Here is a 25,844-nt window from a genome sequence, read left to right as displayed (position 1 = left end):
TCAGGCAGATCTGGCTGTAAATTAAATGGGAAAAAAAAATACAATTTTTGTCTCTTAAAATATTCTCAGTCTTTTTCTTTTGGTGACATATGGCGCAATCCTAGCCTATAGAGCTGCCTCACACAGGGCACATGCCTTTTGTGCAAGACAGCATAACCACTGTTAACAATTGAAAAAGCCTGAAATTCAGGCAACACATGCCAACGGCTTTGAAAATTGTCACGAGATATTTCACAAGTGCAACAAATATATCTAACAAATGCAACAAGAACAACTTTGTTATGCTGTCTGGTCCAAAAAGCAATGTTTTTAGCATATGTTGTTAATGGGAACCTTAGCTGTGCTTGATCACTTCCCAAATAAGCTGTTTAAATATGAAGCATTAGGCTCAGAAGCTGAGTGCTTTCACAGAGGAGGTGCGTTAACAATTCACAATTCTAAATCCTGCTTGATCTGCTGAGACATTCAGTCCAGTAAGAGCATGATTTTACTTAACAGAGCTTTGGGCGAAGAAGTTGCCAGAGGTGGGATGTTTTTCTGCTGGCTGAGGTCAGGCTGCCAGAGTTGGCCCTTCTGCTGTTACATGGAGTCCTGCCATCCCCTTTTCTCATGGCCTCACTCCCTTTAGCTGTGTGTTTGCATGCACGTGTGTGCACATGCGTGTATGTATTCATGTCTGAGCTCCCTTTTTCTGGCAGCTGCTGTCGGTGGGTTGTGGATGCATTTTCAGAAGTTGCCCAAGGCACAGATATTGCTTGCCTGGCCCACAAGGAGCTCCCTCATTCTCTGTGTGGAGATACCTGTCTGAGGAGTGCACCATTAATCACTGAAGAGAAACAGAGCTTTTCCTTAGCATGTCCATGTGTGGATACAGTCACTTCTGTGGTGTCTCTGAGAGCTCTCTGTCAAAGCCAAGAGCATGAGGGAGCCATACAGATAGTGCTTTCCTCTTGTGTACATCCTGCATGTGGTAGATTAACTGTGTGCTTCCTTGCAATGTGCTAGAGCAGGGTCTTGGAGTAAGATGGAAAATTTGTCAAAACATTGCCACTTTAGCAGAAAGCTGGGTGAGTTCCCTCGCTTTTAATAGAATGTACCTTTCTTTTACTGCTGCTAATGCAGAAAGCAGCTGATTGTATTCTGTGGAGTTCACATTATTTTTATAGTACTTTGTCTTTGGAATAAACCAGAGCATACTACATGTCAGGAGTGGCAAGGATTTTATAGAGGAAGACAGAGCATGGATTCCCATGGGTGTTTTTCACTTCCTCTACGTCTCCAAGATAAGTAGAGTGCTATTCTGTGCCATCAGAGACAGAGTAGCTCCTTAAAAATAGATAGGATTGCCATTTGTCACTTTAAAGTGCCTTCAACATGTACATGCCTATTTTGGTTGTTAGATCATTTCGTCATGCACTTGTGAAACACCTCGTCCCAATCCATAATTGCAGCTCTTTGTCTCTGCTGTAATACAAACAGTGATGATAAATTAATGTCTGGCTTGGCAATAATGCTGCAGTCTCCAATTATGAGAAAGTGTTTTCATTTAGAGAAGATAAATCAAATGGCAGATTCCATCGTCTCTCATTCTTCCTGTCTGTGAGCAAGCTAGTCCTTGTTGTAAACCCTGTGTAACTTGCTATGGGGGAGGAAGCCCCGTCCCCTTAAAATAAGGGTAGCTCTTTAGTAGTTATTTCTTGGGGATCTTTTCTAGTTGAGTTAACTAGTTCAAAAAGAAAAGGAAATGACCCTTTCTTGAAAACCAAATTTGGTTTCAGAAGAAGCAAGAACCAGAGTGGGTTGAAGAGAAATGTATTGCAGACATGATGCTTCTTCCAAACCCCAAATCACCAGCATAGAAATAACAATAGGTTGTTGTTGTCCACGTTTCAAAATCTGGGGTTGTTTCTGTACATGATGAGGGCTGGACAACCAGAATCTCCAGATTACCAGCTTCTTTAGATGTGCATAAGGCAAATGTTGCTGCCATTGACCTCAGGCTGGTCAGCTTGAGCTCACCTAACACCCTGGCTGAGACCAAGAAGATAACTGGCATTGCCTGGAAGTATGTTACCAATAATAAAAATCTGAAGAGGCACTGTTCTCCAGTGTTGCTGTCAAGGCCTCACTGAATTTCCTGGAGATGTGAGATCAGCTGCGAGTAGCACTCCTGGCCTACTGGAGTGGTTGCACTTGTACTCTCTCAGAAAATACTATGGTACCTTTAGGCTGTGAAACTCTCTAGGCTAAGCATGAATTTCTACCCATGGTACAAAGAGTCATGGAGGACAAGGGTTTGTAATATTATTTCCTCGGTTTTCATGACACTGTGGTAAATGCATACCCAGATTTTGATCAGTGTCCTCACAGCCTGAGACACATAGTGAAAGCAGTGAGCCTTTGCCAGCAGCATTATTTGATATCTGTAGGCCTGCATAGATGCAGATTGCTGGGAGGAGTCCTCCATCATGAAAAGCGTCCTCCATCATTTGTAGAAACTGTTGAGTTACAGACAACAGAGGTATAGCCAAGACAGGAGGATGCACAGAGTGCTTACACACAAGCAGAGGAGTGAAGACAGCACGGGTAGCCTTACCTCCTCTTTATAACTCCCAGCTGCTGCTCCTTGGGTTCTGCAGTTTGCAGAGCACAAAGTCTGCATGACAGACCAGCAGCTGGGAGATATAAAGTCAGGGATTTGAATGCAGTGTGTGTTTTAAACCATGAAAACATTGCAACAAAAGTCCAACCCCTCCCCATTCTCTTCCCTGCCTGGACTACCTTCAGCACCATTAATCTCAAGGAAAAAAACTTATTGGCCTTCGAACTAGGGCTTTCCTCTCTGATTACAGTGTTTGGACTAAGCAGCGCCGGCTAAACTCCAGATGCTTGACTCGTGCATTAGAGGCACTCCCATCCCCAGCTGGAGGATGCTACGTTAAGGGACTGCCACCTGGCAGCATCTTCAGGGAACTGCAAAAACCGAAGCAGAGATGGAGATCAGTGAACCTGCTGAGAGACTTACAGGTGCACCCAGGAAGGAGAGGTCAGGATTGAACCAGAGTGGTGTTGTCAGCTGAACAACTTTCCATTAACACACTGCTACAGTGATAAAATACGATAGTCTACTGAAACTTTTGATACAAAGACCACCTTATCAGGGACTTTTCCACAGTTAAAAAGTTGTTTTTCCTTCGAGAAAACCCCTGCTGTTTCCCCTGCCTACTTGAAGCTGGCTGAAGCAACCTGACCTGGTTGTGCTCAGTCACTGCCCCTTTTAGAGAAGCAAAGGAAGCAAAGCAGAGCGCAGGGCTCTTGCTTTGTGAAGATATCCCCAGGGAGGCAGGTCCCACCTTGTCCCCCCTCTCAATCAGAAAGCACAGAAGACCAAAGGTGACCACTTTCCTGGAGAGTGGAGTGGAATGAAAAAAATAATAAAATCGTCTCCCTTGGCCAAGACCTGGTAACCCAACTTCTTTCACTTCCAAGTCTTCAGTACAGTCCCCTTGCGTGTGTTACCCTTTCCTTTTTTTTTTCTGTGTTGAGACAAGCTGGCAGACAGAACAATGAACATCTCCTCAAAACATGGTCTGGATTTTCCCCAAAATAGGTCTCTCCGCCAGTTTTCTAAACCAGCAGACTTTGAAAGGAAGCACACTGCGAGCAGTAAGTCACTTCTGTAACATTTCAGAATACTTCAGTTGTCCTACTCTTTGGAAAGGGTCCTCTGCTGCCAAATATCACAGAAAACAAACTTCCAAACTTCTGTTTGTAAACAAAGACCTGAAAGAAAAAGGCAGACTTAGCTGAGCCTGAGAGCCTTTTGACCATAACCACTATGACAAACAGGTGAAGGGCTTTTGACCAGCCAATGATCTCCAGTCATTACTACTGGTAGTAGTAGCCTTGGGTTATTTTTTGTTAATTTATGTATAAGTTTACATCCAGGAAAAAGACCGAGAAAGAGAGAGGTGGAGAGAAGCATCCCTTTTCGTTTCTAGGACTGGCACAGACAGTAGGCTTAACTCCCTGTCCGTGTCATTAAAACACCTTCAAGTCCAACCTCTTAGGACCACGGCTCAACATGCCAGTTCAGCTAAGCCAGATGAGCCAACAGTGCTCTGTGTGTGCTTGTACATTGCGACTGTCAAGACTTTTTTTGCCAATGAGTGCCAAACGAGCACCTTTTCAGTCAAGATCTGCAGAAAGCCTGCTCTGCCGTGTATGCAGGTCATCAGGCCGATAACAAACTGGAGCAAGATCTGGTGACCTAGGTGTGAAAGTGCCTGAGATGCAGATGCCCTAAGCCTCCCAGATCTCTCTCATCCCCCAGACATGGTGGAGCTGAACGCAGCAGTACTATGATGACTTACCACTCTGTGTGTGCGTCATCAATCACCAGGAGGATTTTGGGTTTTGGAGCCACAGGTGGACTGGGGCTTGTTGAGTGATCAATGAGTCCCGCAGCTGCTTGTGTGGTTTGCTTCATGGCACTGGAGATGGAGCTGAAGATGCTGGTGCCAGTAGAGGAAGACTGTGAGGGCTGTGGTGGCTGTGGGTGCTTTCTCTCCATGGCAGGAGAAACTGGGGAGCTTGTGGAGTTGTCAGGGCGCTGCAAGTCCATCATGTAGCCATTGGGCAAATTCGCCACAAAACTACTGTCTGAGAGACGTCTCCGGAGGAAATTCATTGTTGTAAAGTTGTGTGGAAGCCCTCTTAGCAAGAGAAAGACTGAACAACAGTGTCACCAGTCCTGGGGAAATGCTTCTGTGTGTATGTAGGGAACTTCGTTGTTGTCCAGGCCGGCAGGCTTTCCTCCTTCAAATCCTGCTGGAGGAATATGACTTTGTTTTTCAGTTATGTTTTCGTTCTTCTCCTGTGGAAAAAGAATCAAAGACACATTTGTGAGATGCATACCATGGGTTTTACATAAGGAAGACTCTTCTGGCCCTTTCAATGAGTACATTAATCAACAGTGAGAGGAAGAAGAAAAAGGACTACTGGTTTATATGTGGTATGCTACTGGTATAGCCAGACAGATGCAATGAAGTATGTTTCATGGCCTCTCTTCCATCCCAAAACATTTTTCAGTCAAAGAAGGCCAACTTACAATAGCTTAGGGGCTAACAGTTCAGAAGAAATGGAAAAAAAATAAGAAGAGAAAGAAATTCCAGCATGTTTACAGCCTTTTTCATGACTCTTTTCACCATGGGGAAAGAAAAACTATTCTGACCGTAAGTGATAATTTTTAAAAGAGAGACAGCTTATTTCTGACATTGTGTGTGTTATTTCTAACACACATAATATGCTTATTATGGAATAACCAGAAAACGGTCCAACAGGATAGAAAGTTGTATCGTCTTTGGCAGGCTTGTTAGCAAGGCTCCACATTTAAGAAACAAACATCCTAAATTGAAATAGCATGTAGAAAACAAGTAGTGGAAAAATCCTCCTACACATCTTGATCAAGTTCAGTGGAACCTTCAAACTATTCTCTTCTGTTCCAGTTGCTCCCTATATTTAAAACTGGACTTTGATCCAGGTGCACAGGCTACTGGCCTTTTCAGGCTCACTTGTAGGATTTTTGCAGGTACTCAAACCTGGAATTTTGACCATCTAATTTTTCCTTTTAGAAAAAAAGGAAAAAAAAAAAAGGAAAAAAAAAAAGAAAAAGAAAGAAGAAAGGTCTGTTACTCTGCTCATCTTTTCCAGTGAGAAAATGAACACTGTGGAATGTAACTATCTGGCTCTTTTCCCTTGACCATAGTATGACGACTTTGTTTTTACCCAGAACACTAAGTTCCTCAGCAGTTAAATAATCTCACAAAATTAGTACAGATACTTTTTTTTTTATATATATATATTTTAATTTTGCACCTGTAGGCATAGCCCAGAAATGAGATTTCCATAGTAATTCCCCAAGTCCTTTTCTCTGCTGACACAGCATTTAAGTCTTGTAGACTGGAGGCTGGTTTGTGAGATGCAGAAAAAAGAAAAGACAGAAGCATATTTTTGGTAAAACATGAATGTTTTTCAAGACAGACCTATCTGCAACAACAAAAGTCAAAGCTACCCCACACATCAAGTGAGATGAGTCAAGTGAATTCCTGGTATCACCATTAAAACAATTTTTTTGAATGAGCCCCTACAAATGCTAGGGCTCCTTGCCTTTACCTGCCCAGGGTGGTGTCTCTCACTGCTTGCCCTCTTGTCTCTGACTGCCTCTGCGCAGTAGGAAATTGTCTTCTTCCAGGTGGTCCAAGAGAGTTTGGCATCTGTGAATCTCCTTCCTGGAGCTACTTAATTTTGGCTATAGGGATTTATAAAGCTTTAGAGACAAGGGATTCAGATCTGTCTGCATCCACAGATCTCTTAGCCCCCAAGAGCCTCAGTGAGGATTGGGTGAGCCTGGCTGGAGTAGAAGAACTACAGAAATTCCCTTCACTCATGACCCCCGTATATTGCTATCCATCACCTCCCTGAATCCATGGGCGCAGGAGCCATCTGGAGCAGAGGGCTCTCTGCTGAAGCTGCTGACACATCAGCTTATTAGAGTGATTTTTCTCTTGATTTCTCAGCCCTGGCAGTATGAGTCCTCTGCATTTGCTGGAACCTGGAGGTAGCCTTTTCCCAGGGAACAGCAAAGGAAATCTTTAATGATTTCCTGCCACATTTACAGTCGATAATGTATCTCGAGGCATTGTGCTGACTTCCCGCCCGGTCCTGGCGCACCCAGTGACTGCACAAAATCAGCAGACGCACACCAGTGAGCACTTCGGTAACCCTGTCTGCTTATGCAGTAATTGTTCCAAAAAACAGGTAACATACAATATCCATGAATTATGAGCCAGCTACTTGCCTCATATATTTCCACACACACTTGGTCCGCTCATGTACTACTGCAGTTACTTAACACATACTGTCACCTGTCCAGGATGGCCAGAATCTGTAAAGACTTTGGGGAATTTATACACTACAGGCTGGGTGAAAATGAGCTGTATTATCCTCTGCTCAGGAACCTGTGTATTTTACCTTGTGTAAAGCACACAAGAAAAATCCCCTTGCTTTAATGGCTTAAGAGAAGGTCCAGTCCTTGTTAAGAGGAGCAACCAAGAGATCTGCCTACCATTAGAAGGGCTCCAAATAACTGCCCGGTGACTGTGTACAGCAGCTAGGTGTGCTCTATTGGAGGACCTTGGCGTTAGCTGGGAAGAGGTGGGATCCGAGAATGATTTCAACACCAGCCGCAGGAGGAGCAGTTTTAGAACCAGATGCCTGCCCAAGAGCTGCTGGGTCCTGCTGTGGCAGCTCTCAGCCTGGAAGGGAACTTGGCCGCAGCTGCCCAGGCCAGACAAGGCCAATTTTCACAAGCCAATATCCTTGGGACAGGGTCCAGTACAACTTGCATGCTCCTGGAACTGTTTCTCCCCACTGCCAGGTGACTGCATGGCTGTTTCCTCCTCCGTGAGCTTTTCACTCTCCAAAAGGACACAGGCTGCTTGCAGTGCACCAGCAAGTGAAGCGAAGGGGACTCTCTGCTCTGCTCAAGAAGGGCATGGAGGCATGTGGTGTATGGCTGGGAAGGGCCAGAGTACCTCGTGATGTGTCTGGAAAACACACAGGCTTCCTCTGCAGGAGGGCTTCCCAAATCGTGCCCTTCAAGGTACCATTTACAATAAACAATTTATCAGACTTGTTGCAAGGCAATGAGCACTCACCTCCTGCAGCCTTTCAAACAGCAATATTTACAGTGCCTCAACATTTTTTCCACCAGGGGTGTGGCAGTGGTAGATATTGTCCAGGAGGTACCACGTGCTGGCAAAACTCTCTTGTCCAGAGAGTTTGGGATGCTGCGCTAGGCTGGCACTGCTTCTGCTCGCTGCAAAGACTGGGCTGTGTGCCCTTGGCTCAGGAAGGAAGAAGAAGAAACCAAAGCAACTGATGTTACAGGGAAAACTCCCTCCAGCAAAGCACGTGAAAGGTGAATTCCAGAGGATGCTGCTGCTGTGGCAGAGAGACACCTGGCTCTGCTCTGGGACATGAGATAGCAAACCCACCAGGAACTTCAACTTTGGGTCTGTTGAAGAGATGGCACTAACTGTTCTCATCCCATTAAACATTTTTTTCTAAGGAGATGAGTAATGTAGTTAAAAACAGTTTTTTTTTTAAATTATTATTTTTTATTTTTTAATGAAGTTATTGCTGGCTTCATTGTATCAATTTAATGATTGCCACTAGCGAAGCCACTGAGGCCTTCTCTGCAATCTGAGCTGTGCAAACTGCCAGCAGATTCTTTTGCTTACTGGAAAACCTCACGGTCGGCTTCTGCATCATGCACATTTGCTAGTTATTAACTTTCAGCAAGAGAGGCTTTCATACAGGCGCAGTTTGAGTAGGTTACAACCTCATTTTCCTGCTGCTTGAGACTCCTGTGGAAATCCTGAGGGCTCAGCACATCATGCCAAATCTGGCTCTGTGCAGCTCTCACAGCATGCAGCTCGGCATCCACCCAGTGTACATACAGTTCCTACCCTAGCAGACAAGTAGGGCTGTAACTTTGACAAAGCCAGGAGCCAACACCTCTCTCAGAAGCAAGACAGATCTGCTCAGTGCTATTTTGTCACTCCAGAGCCACAGGCAGGAGAGCTGCTGGCTCTACACCATTAAGTTGTACCTTCCTGTGTATACCAGCGTCTTCCTGTGGCTTGCACAGAGACAAGTCACCAATTTACTGTTTTGCCAGGCACAAACCTGCCCATAGAAAGGCCTGGAGCCTCCTGCACAGCTGAAATACAGACCATGGGCTGCTTCCAGCTGGGACCACAGCTCCTGCCAAGGTCTTTGAGCTGCTTTCCTCCACGCAGGAGTAATCGTCTGCTGTGTGAAACAGACGTTCCCAAAAGCTAGCTAGGAAAACAGTGGGCATCTGGTCCATGGAGCTGCAGGTCGGGACTGTGGGCTATATTTCAGGATGGGGAAATAATATATAAGGCATAGGAGAATTAGTGAGTTCTGCAGAAAGAGAGCAAGGAGAGGAGGAGGCACAAGCAGAAAGGGAGGAAGTAAACAGGAACCAGTTTAACCAAAGGACAACACGGGAACGTATGGAAATCCCAACAATGAGGGCACAGTCAGGGAATCAAAAGGAAATGATGTGAGCAACTACATGAAGCAAGAGAGAGATCAATTAAAGCTGACCTTGAAAATAACGACAAAGAGGCTGGCACCACCAGCCCCTTACTAACACATAGTTAAACTTCCTGGCTGATATTTTTGGAAGGGTAAGGCAGGGAAAGCAATCTGTTCCCTAAGTGTGTTAGCAACACCCAGGCACCTAGCTGCTTTTTCTCAAGGATGTACTCCACAGAGATGCAAGTTATCTCAAGAAAACTGTTGACATGTGTTCGAAAACAAGAACAAAATGTTCACTTAAACCTCTTGCCATTCCCCTGGATTGCTTTCTAACGTTTGGTAACATCCAGAAGGAACCAAGCTCAATTGGCAGATAACTGGTAAGTGTGCTTAGATTTCCCCTGAGCTCGTTATCTATGCCATCAAGTAATGAGCTAACAGCACCACATCTGCCTGCATTTGATTCCTGCTCCTAAAAGCCTCAACAGAGCATTACTGGGGGCAGCAACGCGGAAAACCCATTGTGGATGACAATAGTGCTGACTGTCCTCCCACCTGCACTTGTGCCCCGTGAGGGGTGGAAAGATGAGGGGATGCTCACTAAAGCCTCTCACATTCACTTTGTGGACAGCCTTTAGTGCACATGCACACCACAAGATATCCCACTGGATCTCCTTCTGACTTCAGGTGTATTGCACAAGGTGGGAGAGGACTTATGTGGAGGTGCAGCCATGCCAGAGAGCTTTAAATCCATCTGCTTGGCTTTCTGCACATATTTCCAAAAAGAAGAAAGCAGGAGATAAATTACTATTGTTAAGTTTTCAGTGTTTCACTCTGAGTGGCATCAGCATTACCAAGCTTTGTATAATGTATGAATTGAAAGCAGAATAACACAAGTAGTTCTGAAACTAATTAGAATTTTTGTTGGGTTTTTACCTCATTTCCCACAATGTTGGGCTCAAGATGTTCACATGTTCAAACATTTCTTGGGAGTTTTCTATGAAAGTCAGAATTCCATAAATCAACAAATTAAAACAACAAGGGTTAGGAAAAAACAACAACAGAGACAACCAGAAAAGGAATATTCCACCAAAAAGCATGAAGCATATACAAAAATGGTAGGGGCTGGGAAGGCAGTATGCTGTCCCAAGGAGCACACAAATGCAAACTTTCCATGCCTGTGTTCAGTTTGCAGGGAGATTTCCCAAACTTCAGCAATGTAATACAGCTCTAACATAGACACTGGTGGAAATTTTCCAAAGCTTGCAAAACTACAGCACAAGTTCCACCTAAAACCAGCGCGGTTCGTGCATCTTGTTGCCAGGGACACTTCTGGAAATTTGTTATGTGCTGTGACTGACACCAGCAGAGCAATGCTGCCTCTTTCGGGAGGCTGCAGGAAGCTGCAGTTGGGGAAGGTGGTAGGGCAGGGGAGTGGAGGTGGCATGCCACCAGGACAATGATGCTCCCCGGGGTCTGAGATCCCTGTTGGGGTTAGACAGTTGCTGGCCAGAATGCCGCTTGCTTCACTATCTCTATATCATCTTTCAGCCGCAGTGATTTCCTTTAGAAATGGGTCCTTTAAGTTCTTTCACAGCAAGCCAGTTTCTTGTCTGTCTTGTTTCTCTGTTTAAAGAGATCTTCAGAGATGTCAGGAGATTTCTTTGTCAGAAATGGATCACTTTAAAAAGTCCAACATGCTTCATTAAACCACTGATACATACAAATGTGCAAGAGCTCTGTTGTCTTATTGCTGCACTCCTGCAGACCTTAAAAAAACCTCTCTACTTTCTTGTGCAGCTATTGAACTAGAAAAGTCTAGGCTTTACAGATTTTATTTTTTTAATTTTTTTATTTTTTATTTTCCTTTTTCTTACATTTATATATATATATATATATATATACATATATTTTATTTTCAGTTTGCAGCTGTCAATGCTGTCTGTGTAGCAGCTTCACCATAGAGTATTTGCTTTGTCTGGTCCTGTAGATAATACATATACACATACCAAAATGAGTGCAAAAGAAAGCACTTCCCAAGATCTGCCCCCAGCACAGCAAGTAAGTTAGTCCTTTTCCCCTTTTGCCAGTTATTTCATAATGGTGGGCGAGAAGAAGAAGGAATTAAAAAAAAAAAAAAAAAAAAAAAGACTTTAAAATAACAAAATGTCATTGTAAGGTCATTGGACATTCAAGTACTTTGCAGAGGAAGATGACTAAAGCCATGAACAATAGTGAAAAAGTTTTTAGTGAAAAATAAACCTGAATATTAGGATAATATTCCGTCTTTAATGCCCACAAGAACTAAAATGCTGATTTGCTACTTAGTGGAAACAATACATTACTTCCTCATTTTATTCTCAGTGTGGAAATCCGGTTGGCACCAAATGGCCTCAGTCTTGCTGCAGTGGTAATATCCCCTCGTCAATGCACTTAGGGAAGCCTTTTGTGGCCTGTCTCTATTCAATATCAAAAACTTATCAGCAAAGCCAGACCAGGCTCAACTGGAGCAGGCAGGATGGGGCAAGGTAATCCAGTGCTAATCCTTCAATGCTACTGCACCGTCTCCATCTGAAAGATGGTTGAGTTGGCACACGGTCTCCATTTCTTATTTTCCTGGAATGGCATGGTCATTTCCATCCCAAGTAACAGTGATACTAATGCCTCCATTAAGCCTCCATTATACACATGTCAAAGTGGCTTCCCACGATTATATTAAAGAAAAGCAGGAGACAGTAGCTCAAACTAGAGAATTTGTAGGTATAAATGGTCTGCATATTGAGTGTATGAAACTGTGAGGAGGAAGCAAGTGGGGCTCTGTTGCCCTTGTCTTTTTCCTTCCCAGTCATGGATGTGACTGCAGTTCATGTGTGTTTGCGAGACGTGCTCCAAGTTTCCTGCAGTAACCACACAAGTCCTGATTTCATGGTGATAAGAGCTAAAGAGGCACCAGACAAGCCCGTAACAGATCAGGGAGTTCCTTCAGCTGAGAGACGTGCAGCTTTGAAGAGTGCTGATCTGAATAAAATCCAGAAGCTGGATGTATTTAATATGTAGGGCCTGCCGATATGCATTAGAGCTTGTATAGATAGAAGGTGCCTAAGGGACTGATAGCTCAGAGGAAACTGCAGCAGCTTTCCCAGCGCTAATGGGGCTCCGGTCTCGATTCTGATCACACACTATTCCTCACTCCTACCTCATTTTCTTTCCTTTGCGTTTTAGTTCTGTCCCAACACATTAGGTATTCAAGATGCAAGTAAATAAAGCATTTTGTTGCTACAGAGCTAACTAGATGTCTTGGAAAAAAAATATTCAGGTTGTGAAAGGGAAGAAACAGTTCACTGAAAAGTCATAATATGCACCAAAGAGATAATTATTAATTAATAGATGACAGTAAGAGTGATTTTCTATCTAGAGTACAAATTCCATTACTTTTCATAGGTTTATAGGACAGCAATGCATCACATATTTCCAAGTAACTTATCTTCAAACAGAACCCTACATTTCTTTCACCAATGGTTCTAACTCATTTTAAAATGCCGCAAAAAAATATTACTTTTTATTCTATTCCAAAATAGCATTTTTCCCCAAATGTTTTATGCTTTGGAGTTAAACAGTCTTCCTTCCAACATCTGAAGTCTTCTAAACCATCTGTACTGCCAGTATAGTCCTTGTAAGTTTTGCTGCCATTTGCATCCACCCTTTTTCTTCCCCCGACTCCATTCCAGACACAATCCTATTCCAATTTCCCAGATTTCTACCACGTGGAGGGGAACCCTTTATAATACTCGAGGTGCACTTGACCTGATGATGTGATTAACAGATACCTGTAGAAATAAAGCCTGTGATTTTACTTTGTGTGGCAAGCTGTTCATTTGCGTTCTAAACATACTTGCCCATCTCACTTAGCAGCACTTAATACGAGAAGAATAAGCTGGGAATCTGAGCACACTTACTGATTTATTTTGATGATGGAAGAGCAAGGCGATGTTTTACTGCCCTCTGGGGAAGATTTCTGGCATGACTGTAAGATAGCTTGATGCCAAATTCATCCATGAGATGTGGAAGCGGTAGGAAATTGGCTGGCTAGACTATTCCCCCCAAAGAGACAGCGAGAACAGGGATTGGTAGAGCTTCTCCTGGAGCACTGTGGGGGACCAGCTGGCTATGTCTGACTCACCACTAATGACCAACCCAAACTGTGCTGAGCACTTCCAGAAGATGTTTTTCTTCACTTTTTCATGTGATTGCTCCTGATCACATGGGGACGCATGAAAAGCTGTGTGGGTTTGTGTTAGTACATCCCATTTACTCATGTACCCACACACTTCAGACTCCAGTGAGGAGAGCTTACCCATCTGAACTGATCACCTCAGTCTTTGCACCCCATCCAGCACCTGCTTTCCAGCTGCGACCTCACAGACATCCGTGAGATTCTGAACTATCACAGTGCAGGTTGAAGCTGCAAGCCAAATACATTCATGGTGTCAGCAGGAGCTTGTTCGGGACAGTCAGGGACAGGTGCCACACTTCTTTAGGAGAGCATCTGGCCAGCTTTTGAACACCATTTAAGAAGTTAGGTTGGCTCTGTGGGCATATTGCACTGACAAAGAGCTGTATCATCAGATGTGCACTACTATAAATAGAAAATATGTTTTAAAAAACTAATGATAAATGATTTCACTAACAGTCCTTTATCAAGCTGTCTTCTCTCTGGGTTCCTGTCTGATTGCCTATCCAGTTTTTGCATTCATGCTGAAAAGTGTAGGAGCCCTTCATAACTGGATCCAAACTTCCGGAACCATGTTTAGACAAAAAAAAAAAAAAAAAAAAGGCAGAAAATATAAAGCATTAGTGTGGGAACCGGAACAGATTCTGTACCCTGAAGAAGTCCTGAGAGAGTAGGCAAGTGGGCTGGGCACAAAAATGGAAATAAAGCACAGTGGGATTTTAATAGCATCCTCTGCCGTCAGCTGGAGGAAAGGTCACTGGACTTCAGTGCCTTGATTTCCTCATTTAGGAATTTATTTAGTGCAGAGACATTGTAAGACTCAGCTCACGTCCCCTCGTGCTGCACCACTAAACCAAGCATTAGCAGCTTCCACCAGCCAAGAGCTCTGATTCCCCTGCCGATCAACAGCTGAATCACAAAGCTTTTAAGGTTACAAAACTGGCCGGCCTTATTTAAGAATCCAACCACCAGGGCTTTCAAGGGCTGCTCAATCTGTAGCCACCAGGGATGGAAGGAAAAAAGAAAAGTCTTTTTCAGAGGAAAAACTTTGGCAATTAGAACCATTTTGTAACTGGAAATGCAAAGGATTGATCCAAACAACAATTTTGGCTTCTTCTCCAATAATCACAAATCTTCTTTCCTAAGCTTGGAGAGGAGAAAAGGAAGAAGAAAGAAGGGAGAGTTGTGCAGCTGGACAGCAGAGCAGGGTGCAGCCAGAGAAGCTCGAGCCCCATGCCCTTGTGTTACAGACAGCACGAGCATTGCAGCATGGACAACAGAGATGGACACATTCTGCAAGTCTCACAATTTATCACTTTCTGTACTTTTCTGCCTTTTATGTATGGCTATAAGATGATACTGCTAGGGATAGAAGCAGTATTGCAGTATTCCTATTACTCTGTGGGACAATCTGTTATGGATGAGGGCTAAGCAGTGCAATCCCGTGTGACTGAAGCTTACTGATGAAAGCTGCTTTTACTGTTGATAGGTATTTGCAGAAAAAAAGACACGTCCAAAAGTAGACTGTAAAATCAGCTGAAGAGTCCAAACTGAACACAAGGAAGCTCTGAGCAACAGCTAGAGAGCTGCTGTGCTCCGCTGAGTTTATTTTCAGCACTCCCCAGGAGAGGTGCCTGAGTCCTAGGTTCATGAAGGTGACCTGCTTTGAAAGCTTGCCTGTTGCAGCTGGCTACCCTGCAACAGCTGCATTGCTTTGTCATCCCTACACCATCGCAGAACAGCCTGAAAAACAAACAGCCAAACAAACCCTGGGGCACAACTTCTTAGTTTCAAGCATTCAGAGGCTGGCACCACGGATGGCAGGGTGCTAACTGAAGGAGGCTGGGGAAGCGTGCTTGTTCCCTGCAGCTTTGCACAGAGCTGGATGCTCCTGGAGCCTGGCCTCCCCCAGTTAAGACAACCAGCCAAAATCTGCCTGTGTTTACGCTTGCATATTCAGCATTTTCCACAGCCATGAGCTATAAGAGCAGACCTGTTCTTCCTGCTTGTTGTAGTATGGCAGTCAGCACATTAAAACATACAAAATATCCTTCTCTATTTCAAGACTGCACACAAAAGGGAAACCAATCTTATGGCTTTTGCAGAAAGAAACAGTGGCCCCTTTCACTCTCTCTCTTTTATTTATTTATTTTTATTTTTTATTTTTTTCCCCATGGACTTAGTTTTTGAGTTTAAGCAAGTCTCCTAAATATTCTGTGTCATAGCATGCCTGATTATGTAATGACATTCCCTGTTAAAAATAATAAAGTGTGGAAATACTGAATTGGTTCGTGTTTGAGAGAGACCGTGTTGCACGACGATATAAATACAGATTGCAGAGGTGTTCTATAATATACAAAGCAAGCACGGCAGCTGTTTTAAATTAGATCTACTTGAAAACTGGAAACACTATTACTTTTTAATATGGAAGAATATACAGAGTTCTCAGCTCAGGTGAAAGCTGCTAAGGCTATAATAATGCTTTCAGAGCTGATAATGGTAAAAACTGTTGTGTATACCCAGATGTTAATTGTGTAAGAAGGTAGCCTGGGTCACCTATGGGTGGCCTTTTACAAGTCAGATTACATGCTAGGATCTCTGTCCCCTCTCCTTTCTACTCTAATGCAAACACAGTATCCAAACACAACCCAGCAAGTTCTGGGGTTATATGTAAATCTGTCATCATCATCAAACTCCATAAAAATGTAGGTCACTTTCACAAGCTGGTTAAAGACCATGCACATCCATGGGCTGTTCCCTAAAAGTTGTAGGAAGAACCCTGGTTTGCATGGAAATCCACGCATAAAGTCAGAGCAAGAGAAGATCATACCGCAAGCAGTACTAATAATGTACATTGCCTGATAGCAGATACATAAAAGTACTTCACTATCATCAGCTTAATCACTTACTCTTTTTTTTTTCTTTTTTTTCTTCACTTCAGCTCCCCATCATTAGTATCTCATTGCTGAAAGAGGATAATTGCTCTGCATCTTTTCAATTACTATCAAAGCACTGCAGAGCACTTGCGAAAAATCAAATAGATTTCGAGACTAGGATCATTGAGCTTGGCCTCCCACCTAGTGCAGCTCATGTAGTTTTTTCCAGCAACCCCTGCCATGAGCTTATCACTTCTGATTTAAAACCAGCTCCATCGTTAATTTACAAGCAGTCACCAGTCTGGCCCAAACCAGCACCATACGTAAGCCACCTTTACTGTGGCAGAAGCAAAACGGTGGCTCCCTGACAACCCAAATGAAGGAGCCAGCATTTTGTCTCACTGTGATGATCCTCCATGTTCAGCAGGCACTGTGTTGGATAACCAAATACAAAGACACTTGTCCAGGCACCCCGGAAGAGCTCAGATGTTCGTGCTGCAAAAGCAGCGGCTGCTGCCAGCGCATCATCTGCAAGGCTACTCAGTGCTTGGCAGTGATCCCTACCTGAGCCGATCTCTCATCTTATGCTACCCTGACCGTTGCACAAGTAACACTGCCAAGCACTGCAGGAGATGGCAGCTGGTTTGTCAGCCATGGCTCTGCCTTCCCTCCACCTGGTCGCTGAGCCTCGTAGCACAGCCCATTCCCTGGGGCTGTCCCTGACAGCCGTGGGCTGTCAACCTTGTGTTGCTAGCAGGAGGCAGTGAGTCTGCAGACTTTGACCAAACTGTTGGCCTTTGCTGGCATCTCCGTGCAATCACGGCACCTGCCTGACACTCTACTGCAGCAGCAGAAGCCTTCTGGCTAGAGAAAGCCTGATGGGAAACCCATATAGTAACTCTGAATTCCCACCCCGTAAGTGTAACAACTGCTCAGTGTTAGCAAAGAACATGTGAGTGTTGCCAAGAGGGAGTGCAGAACTTGCTGTTAGCTAAACGGGCAGGCTGGCTGTATTTGGGGTTTCAGAGGTGCTCTTTAGAGACTCACAAAACTTCCTGACAACTCTTCCCCACAACTGTTAGCCCTGACCATACCATGAAATGGACATGTGCTGTGCTCTCTTTAAAAAACAAAACAAAACAAAAATGTTCTTATCTGTCCCTAGACCTCATTGCTCTATCACTAAGTACACTTACAAGGTTAGACAGCTAAAGAGAATTTCACGAGTCTATTCACTTTTCACCATCCATTCTGCTTTGAGAAAATATACAAATCCTACAGCATTGTGCAGAGGTAACCAAGTATTATTTCTATTAGTCCAAGGTGTGGGCAAGAAGGCTGCACTTGTAGATGACTTACTAAAATTTAAACTTCGTTCATGTCCTCTCTGTTTCCAAGCCAGAGGTCAGCTATCTTGGGACCTCGGCAGATCGCAATGATCAGATGGAGAGAAAGGCAGGCTGGCAGGGGCAGAGCTGAAGATGTCTGTTCTTCTGAACAGATGCACAAAGGACTTTTCAGGCGTGGTTGTATGGGTAAAATTACAGCACAGGGAGACATATGGAGCTGGGCTAAGAACGGTCCAGTTGAAAATTTCTATATTTGTAATAGTAGGTTGAAAACCAGACTGTATGTTTCAAGGACATTTTGCCATTTAAACGTATTTTCTGCTCCAAAACAGGGCAAGAAATATTCCAAAATTTCTTATAACATATTAATGAAGTATCAAATGTCCCATTCATTTCCAGACTTTGTTTTCCAAACAAATTTTCAAAGATGGCATTTCCACAGCCTGTCTCACAGCTGATGAGCTGTGATCTTTCAATGGAGAGATGCTAAGCTGAAACATGGCTGGCTGCGTACTCCTTATGGTGGCGTTGAGGGAGCACTCTGAGGTTTGGATATCACAAGTTACAGCATGTTACTGTTATTATTTATTCCATGCAGCCAACGCTGACCACAAAACTTTTCTGTCTGACAGACGAAATGCCACAGCAATGCAGAAGCTCGTGTCTTATATCTTTCTCTGATTACTGCTTTGCTTTTCCTGGAATATTTACCAAACTCCAACATTGTGTGCAAGTTAGCAGAACAGAGAGTACAAGGAAACTTGCAATGCTACTTACTTAACCAGAAAACATGCCAGCAAGCACACAGTCAATTCCTTCCCTTCCAGCTTGAGCAAAATTCCCATCAACTTCAACTGGATTCTCACTGAAATAAGTCACTGAAAGTTTTAGGTTCAGATCTGACCTGTCTCTCTTACTCAACACAGTGGAGGACAGATGATGTTGCATGGTTGGTGTGACTTCTTCAGGAGATGTCAGCTGGTGACATCAGAAGATCTGTGAACGCCCAGGGTAACTAAAAGCACCATCCTGCTCTTTCTGCGGGTTGCTCCTAGGGAGAGGACAATAGTCATGCCATATGACCACAGGGCTCAGCAAAAAGGGTGCCACTGTCTTTCAAGGCAGAGGCATGACATATAAAGTGAGAGGTCTGTGACCTGCGACCGAGAGTCAGCGATGTCAAAGAAACTTCCTGGGAAAAATCTCCCTGCATATTAATAGGGACTGTCAGCCCTTGACAGGCACCATCCCCTCCTATGCCTTGTGTTTCTGTGTAGCCAGCGCATTGAATGCTCTCGAGTAAAGAAACTCTCATACATGAAACTGCCCCATAGGGAACAGCAGGGGAAGCTGTGGCTGAGAGGCTCTGTTGAATTATTAAGGCTGCCCAGAGTAAGCCAGGGTAACCTCCATGTTAATTCCTGACAGCCTCTTTCAGTTTTATTATAAAACAGCATCCCCCACCTCGCCTACTCCTCTCTCTGCTGTTAAAAGAAACTTCATGAGGCTGCTGAAGTAAGAAAGCCTGCCCACAAGATTAACTAAATACACAACGGCCTATTTTAGACAGATGCATCAAGCTAAATACAGCAGCCTTCAGCTGCTGGAGGGAGTGCAGCACTTCATCGAGCCCCTCTCACCAAAGCGCATTAATGCTTTAGCAAGCAGAAGGGAAATAAAGGCACGCTCTCATCTTTAAGCAGCAAAGCCAAATATTTCAGGGCTCAAAAAGAACTTGTTGGTCTTTGGTTTTGTCACGCCCACTTCAGAAAGCAGCTGGGTCCTGGGTGCGTTTCTCTGCCCACGTGTGTCCACTCAGTCCTTGGCAGTGTACAGTGCATCAGAGGTGCACGTAATGAGCTGGGGGAAGAAATACCCATTCTGTCGCTTCCAAGACCGTGTGATCACTCTTTTCCCCAGATTTCCATTTTTTTTTCCCCCACTGTTCTATAACTGTGCTGTGCTGCCAAGTTGAACAAGAAAACTTCTGCTTCTTGACTTCCTTTTCCAAATAATCTATTTTTTAGCATCTTCCCCTGGTGTTTCCCAGCTTGTTTTGCAAAGTCAAGCAGAAGTGTTTCTGAGCCAAGATAGTCTTTGACATTTTCCCACCTGTGCTACGTGGCTGCTCAGCCTTACTGCAAGCCCAACAGGATACAGATTAGAGTGGGTGAAGAAGATGGCAGAGGAACGGGTGTGTTCATTGTGTTGTACAAAAGAAGCCAAGCACACAGCGCAAAGATATCCTATATTAAAAATAATACATTCTGACTAAAAAAAAAGGACTGCTACTATATTTTAAACAGCAGATTTTTAAGGTCTGAATCATCTTGGAGCTGAATGCACTGCTGCACTTGGTTTTGCTTTTCTAATAGTCCTATGTAAATACTCTTGTGTTTGCCTATGAAGTTAATTTAGTGCTGGTGAAAGTCTTCAGGTCCTTCCTGATTAAAAATACTTTGTGTTGGCTACAGACGAAGTATGGTGTAAGCAGCTCTGGCTGTTTTCTTGCACAAGGCTTGGATGTTCTGGGTCCCAATGAAGTGGGACTTTCTCCATTCACTTGGATGGAAATGATGCATCTATAAAACCCCTATTCTGCTCCAAATAAGGTGGTTTTAGCTATAGCCTCTACCAAAAAGTGTTTATTAGAATCTTTTCTTAAAAAGCCTAGTGGTTTGAATGGCCTAGAATTAACAAGTTGGAATATATTTCCTTCCATGTTTGTGCTGTTGCCAATTAAAGGTAAAACAAAATTGTAAATTAAAATGTAAGGCTTGAGTGATCATTCTTTTTACATTTGAGGGAGTTGAACTATTTTGAGCCATGGAGACCTGGTGGAAGACATTGGTTTCCATACTTTAAAAGGAGTTATTATGTGTGCTCTTGCTCCTGTGTGTGAGATGAAATAAGGAAGCTGGTGCTTCTCCAAGCTTCCCAGTTCAAGTATACAGTGAAGAAGTGTTGGCTATGGTTCTTGCTGAGAGCAGGAAATAAATCAGCCCCAAACCGCAATGTCTGGCAAAAATGAAGTTTCCTTCTTAAAAAAAAAAAATACACTCTCCTTTTCCCCCACTTTCTACAGCTCTTCATTCTCCTCTCTCTCCAGTTCTTTCACCTTTCCTCATTTTTACATGAACTCTGACTCCTGCTTCTGGTCCATAGGAAGATAAAGCCACTAATGTTCTTCAGGCTGGAATATCAAACAGTACAGCAGCTGTCTGTCTTCTTTATATTCCAGTCTGACAGTTTATAGCAAATTTAATTTCCCTTTAAAAATGACTGCAGCTCTCACAGAAGTGATTTGAATGCAATACTCCCAACCTGGAAAAGAGGTCTTTCTTACCCCTTGCAACCTGCTTTGTTTCCTCCTGGGGTAGCCCACCACAAGTACACAAACTACCATGGAAAGCAGGTGATCCTTTCTTCCTCTTGGGGTCACTCTGGGGGCAATGCAGAACTCAGTCCTTTACAACAGAGCCCTGTCACCAGGACAAAAGATCATTTCCACCCTAAAGGCCACGTTGCAGGCTCTTTCTACTGCTTGACGAAAGGCATCTCCTTATTTTCTTCCTTTTATGAGAAGGGTCTCAATTGCAAGCACATGCCCTGGACCGCCTGTCCTGTGGCCAGGGCACCCTGATAACAGCAGCAAAGTCATACTGCACCCCTGCTCTAGTGTTTGATCTGTGCAGCCACATACAGCTTATTTCTCATTAAACAGACAATAGATGAGTGTCTGGAACCTGACAGCCATTAATACAGACATTGTTAAATCTGCATAATCACTTAATTTTCCTTGACAACCATATTATAAATATATATGAGTCTGCTGTGCCTAACTGTTAACGATTGCTAATCAGATTTCTGCTGTTTGTCAGCACTGATGAAAAATTCCTTGACATTTTCTAATCTCTTGATGAGATAGAAAAACACAACAAACCATGAAGGATGGGAAGAAGTGTAAAATTATCCAGAATGGAGAGATAGCACAGCTTCCCCACTGCTTCAACAGAAGGGAAACCATTTTATCCCACAGATAACAAGCATATCTAGAAATTGGAAGGTTTCCATTTGATCTTACTACGTCTATCTGAAAACTTAGAATGCAAGGCTGTGTAAAACCTCTGGGGACCAACCAAAAAGATGGAGGAAAGAGGGGAGAACAAAAAAAGTGGAGTGAATGGGGGGGGGGGGGGGAATACAAGAGGCAGTGCAGTGATGTTGTTTGAAACGAAACACTTACAACAGCTCCGAAAATGCCCTGGATGTTTTCTTTGACATATGAAGTTAGCAATTTCACCTACCGATGGGTAATCAGATCGAGTTGCTGCACCTTTATCAGCTAATAATTGCATCTGGGTCAAGGCAGCAATTCGTGATTTCCACCTGGGAATTCTGCACTTATTTGCTTAGCTGTCAATGTGGCAGGAAAGAGATATCGAGCTTAGAAAGTTCAGAAACAGTAAAACATCATAGAGTTTAACTGCAAAACCCAATTCTAGAGAATTTCCAGGGTGATTGAAAAACAATCCTACACACCTATAGACAGAGCAACATCCTCTGAGGGGAGAGCAACAATGCAGCACACTAGTCACTGTGCAATAAGAACCAAAGCTACTTTATTACTTTTAAGGGAAATATATATATATATATTATATACATACATATTTGCCAGATAGTGCAGTGTAAATGACACAAATACAAGGAATTCTTAGAAGATAGAATGAGATCTGCAAGGTGAAAAAAGCTTTAATTAAAAGTTAAAATTAAAGCAACAAGCCTTCTTAGGCGAGAGCTGTGGAAGTTAAGAGCAGAGTGTTTCAGTTAGAATTTGCAATACTGCATATCCCACAGGAGCAACTCATTAATCACACGAAGAAAAAAATAATAAAAGAAGAAAAGTCATGAACAGCAAGACGGGAGAGCAAAAGAAAAATGGTGCTGTTTCCAGGGGAAGAAGGATGATCTGGAGGATACTGTGGCTGGCTTCTTGTAATTAGTGTTAACCTCACTGCAGAGCACAAGTTTGGCATCCCATCACACCCCTCATTACTCGAGTACGTAACCTCCTAACCTCCACCCAGGAAAATGATATCATCGCCTGAATTAATCATCTCGGGCAATTAATGGCAAAAGCAACCTCAGGTTTCCAGCACTGTCTCTGGCACCGGCAAGCTGGCAATGACATCAGCCTCCCTGGGAATATGCTGGCGTTTCGCCCATTTCCGAGCCTCGCTGTTGACTCCGAGGGCAGAGGCAGACAATGTGGTCACCCGACCGGCGCTAAACGCTGCAAGCGCACGCCGGGCTGCCGCTGCAGCATTGTCAGAGGGATGCTCCTCCTGCCCAACACCCCGTGTGCATCTCCTGAGGAAGATGCTGTTATCCCAAAACAGGCAGGTGCAAACGGCTTCCTCTGAAGGGTGGAGAGATGGAGTCTCCAGCACAGCCCCCTTTTTGGTAGGAGAACACTCTGCTCTGCACCTGGAGGCTCCAGACCCTTTAGGAGCGTGTGAATGAGCAAGTTATTTCATTATCTCTCCTTTGCTAGGGCAGAGGTAAGGGAGAGAAGTCAGCTTTGCCAGGGAGTTTATTTTCAGATGGCCAGGAATGTTTTGGTTCATTTCCCAGCTGATTCTTGTATGTGCTGTGAAAGTTGGAGGCAAACTCAAGTATGACCATGTTTCTGCTAGCTTAAGGGAACTGAAGGACGGGAAAGAGGCAAGAGAAATCAAGAGACAAAAAAGCCCACTAGCTTTCAGTATGTACCTTTGGCCCTGTTTTTCAGTCGGCTCCTGTAATTCAGGTGAGGCAGAGAGCACGGCCCCATCCTACCAGAAGCCGCACCACATTCCCTATGGGATTTCTGTCAGCAAATACAAATATCCTCTGTAAGGTGGAGCCCTTTTGCACCTACACTAAGAGGCAGGACACATTTCTTCTCACCTGGGGCATGCACACAAGCAACAAGATGGTGGAGCTCAGGATGAGCACCCCCCCCCAGGGCAACACAGCCCAGAGACTTCTGCCCAGACCCTCACAGACACAGGGCAAGGTGCACAGGGAGCTACTCCCTGGGGGGGGAACACCCACTGCGTTTGTATTTTCCCATGTTTGGGCCACATGGGAAAACCTGTGAAGAGAAAGGAGTTTTGGCAAGGGAAAGCTAACCCCCTGCTGTAAGAGATTCGGTGTCAGGGCAGGAGGAGGACTTACTTGAGGTTAGATCTTCCTCAGAGTGAACGGGTTGGGTTAATACAAGATGAACCATTTTGTGTGCTCTCTGCCTTACTGCTCTTTTCAGAGGGAGCTCCTGGTTATCACCTTCTGAGCAAGCTGAAAAAGCAAACCTTCCTCAACACTCACCCTAGGAGCTCCCAACTGAGATAAGACACCCACAGGTGAGCTACACTGCTGAGTTCCTCCCTGGCTTAACAACACCTCCATTTGGAACCTGGCTTTAAAAGAACAAGGTGATGAAGGCATACAAAAAGCAGCTAAACCTGTGACTATAGGAAGCAAGCTGCAGACCCTGCTCTGGGTGGTGGCTGGGCTAAGGTTCACCAGCTCGGGCCAGCCTGCTGCTAAAGATGAAAGCTGTGGGAGCGGGACTGCAACATCCTCGGTACAATGTTCCCTGCCTGCATGGCTTAGTGGAGCTTGTCACACACGTAATCCAGCTTTCCCCACCTGCTCTGCCTGTTTAGCAGTCACTTGTTATCAGCGCAAATGCAGAGAAACATAACGAAGAGCAGAGGCTAATTTAGTTGCTGTGCTTCTGTTCTTCCAGATAATGTTAATTCGTGGTCTTCAACCTGACCCTCAGAGATGCTCAGCCTCTCTTTGCACGATTAAAAGGGAGGTAGCAAATCTGTGGAAACAATTCAATAGCTAATCACTCGAGCACGCAGCAAACAGGACAGATTGATCATTGGTTCTTCCAGACAGTCACATAACCTGTCCTGATCCCCCCAACCTTGCTTTCCAGGTGTAGGTGGCTCAGCAGCAGATAGGATTAATCCACACCCGTACTCACATGCACTCTCACTCCATGTTAGAGAATCTGATTACACAGATTGCTTGTCACTTATCTCCACCTGCCATGACTAATACTCCAGTCTGACCTCCTCTTTCCCATTTTCATATCTCACTGCAGATTCAATACATACACAGACAGATGCTCATGCACTTGCTCTTTTTTGATTGCAAGCAGCTTGCTAAGAGCTTCTGCATTTCCATTTTCAATCAAACCAGAAAGCGCTGCTGTTTTCTTCAGACTCCCCATGAGGTAATTGCTGTCTTTTTGCTGCTCTCACTGCGTTTTTAAATGCATGGGTTTCATAGGTTGCTGCTGCATCCATATAAAACACAGGCATCTCCGTGCAGACACGCATAATGAACACGCGATATGATAAAGCCCTGCAGCACATATAAAGACAAAGGCACACGCTTCATGCATTGAGCAAGTGCTACCACACACATTCCCTTTCCCTCCAAGCCCTGCGGGAAAACAGTGCCTGCAGAGTGCTTTCCTCTAAACAAAAACACCTTTGTGGCACAGGGTCAGATTCTGGCAAGCCCCATTCCCGCTCACCCCCTTACCTTTCCTTGGGCTGCTAATCCGGGGGCCCTGGACCTGTTCGCTTTCCCTCCTGCACGCAAACTGCCAGTCCCTCCTGCTTCACATTCACAGCACACTGGCAGGATTCACCGTCATCCCATTCTGCTGGATCCTTATCGCCCTATTGGCCAAAGCCAGACAGTAAATTCAATTAGGCTCCTCCTTATAACTATATTATCACAGGAACAGGATGAATAATTTAGTGGAACAACAAGGATGTGCAGGCTCCGGTGTCACTGGCTTCATCCCCACTGGCAGGCTTTTCTCTTATCAAAGAGAGGCGGGTAAAGAAACCAGAATCTGTCGCTGCTGAAAAGGAGACCTCAGATTGTATTCTCACTTGTATTCCCCATTCTGTTTCTCTTGTCCTCACCCCCCAAAAGCCATGGCATTCCCTTTTCATTGCTGTGTAACCGTCCTACAGTGCAGTATTTCTCTGGTGCATGGCCATTACTATCTCAGAGGATACAGAGATCTCTGTCCAGGCAAAGTGATGGCACACACAGTGCATCAAACGCTTTGAATCTTTCCTTTAATGCAAGACATGTGAAAAGAATAAAACTGTTCTGCACAAGGGAGTGACAAGACGAGCAGATCACAAGGAAATGGGAGAGTCTGCCTTGTACCACGAT

General features: G+C 44.3%; 1 protein-coding gene across 1 annotated transcript in view; it reads right to left on the bottom strand.

Annotated features, from left to right (window-relative positions):
- Positions 1 to 25,390, bottom strand: part of SYN3 (synapsin III) — a 189,523-nt gene extending 164,133 nt beyond the window's left edge. Inside the window, exons 1-2 of the mRNA XM_013092067.5 lie at positions 25,194 to 25,390; positions 4,374 to 4,876 (exon numbers count right to left, since the gene is read on the bottom strand). Of these exons, the coding sequence (XP_012947521.1) occupies positions 4,374 to 4,690 (317 nt within the window). The 5' untranslated portion in view covers positions 4,691 to 4,876; positions 25,194 to 25,390. The remainder of the gene's footprint in view (positions 1 to 4,373; positions 4,877 to 25,193) is intronic.
- Between the last annotated feature and the right edge of the window lie 454 nt (positions 25,391 to 25,844).

This window comes from Anas platyrhynchos, chromosome 1, assembly GCF_047663525.1.
Source record: "Anas platyrhynchos isolate ZD024472 breed Pekin duck chromosome 1, IASCAAS_PekinDuck_T2T, whole genome shotgun sequence".
Taxonomy (NCBI): Eukaryota; Metazoa; Chordata; class Aves; order Anseriformes; family Anatidae; genus Anas; species Anas platyrhynchos.
Note: the sequence above shows the minus strand (reverse complement) of the source record. Positions and strands in the feature narration are given on the sequence as shown.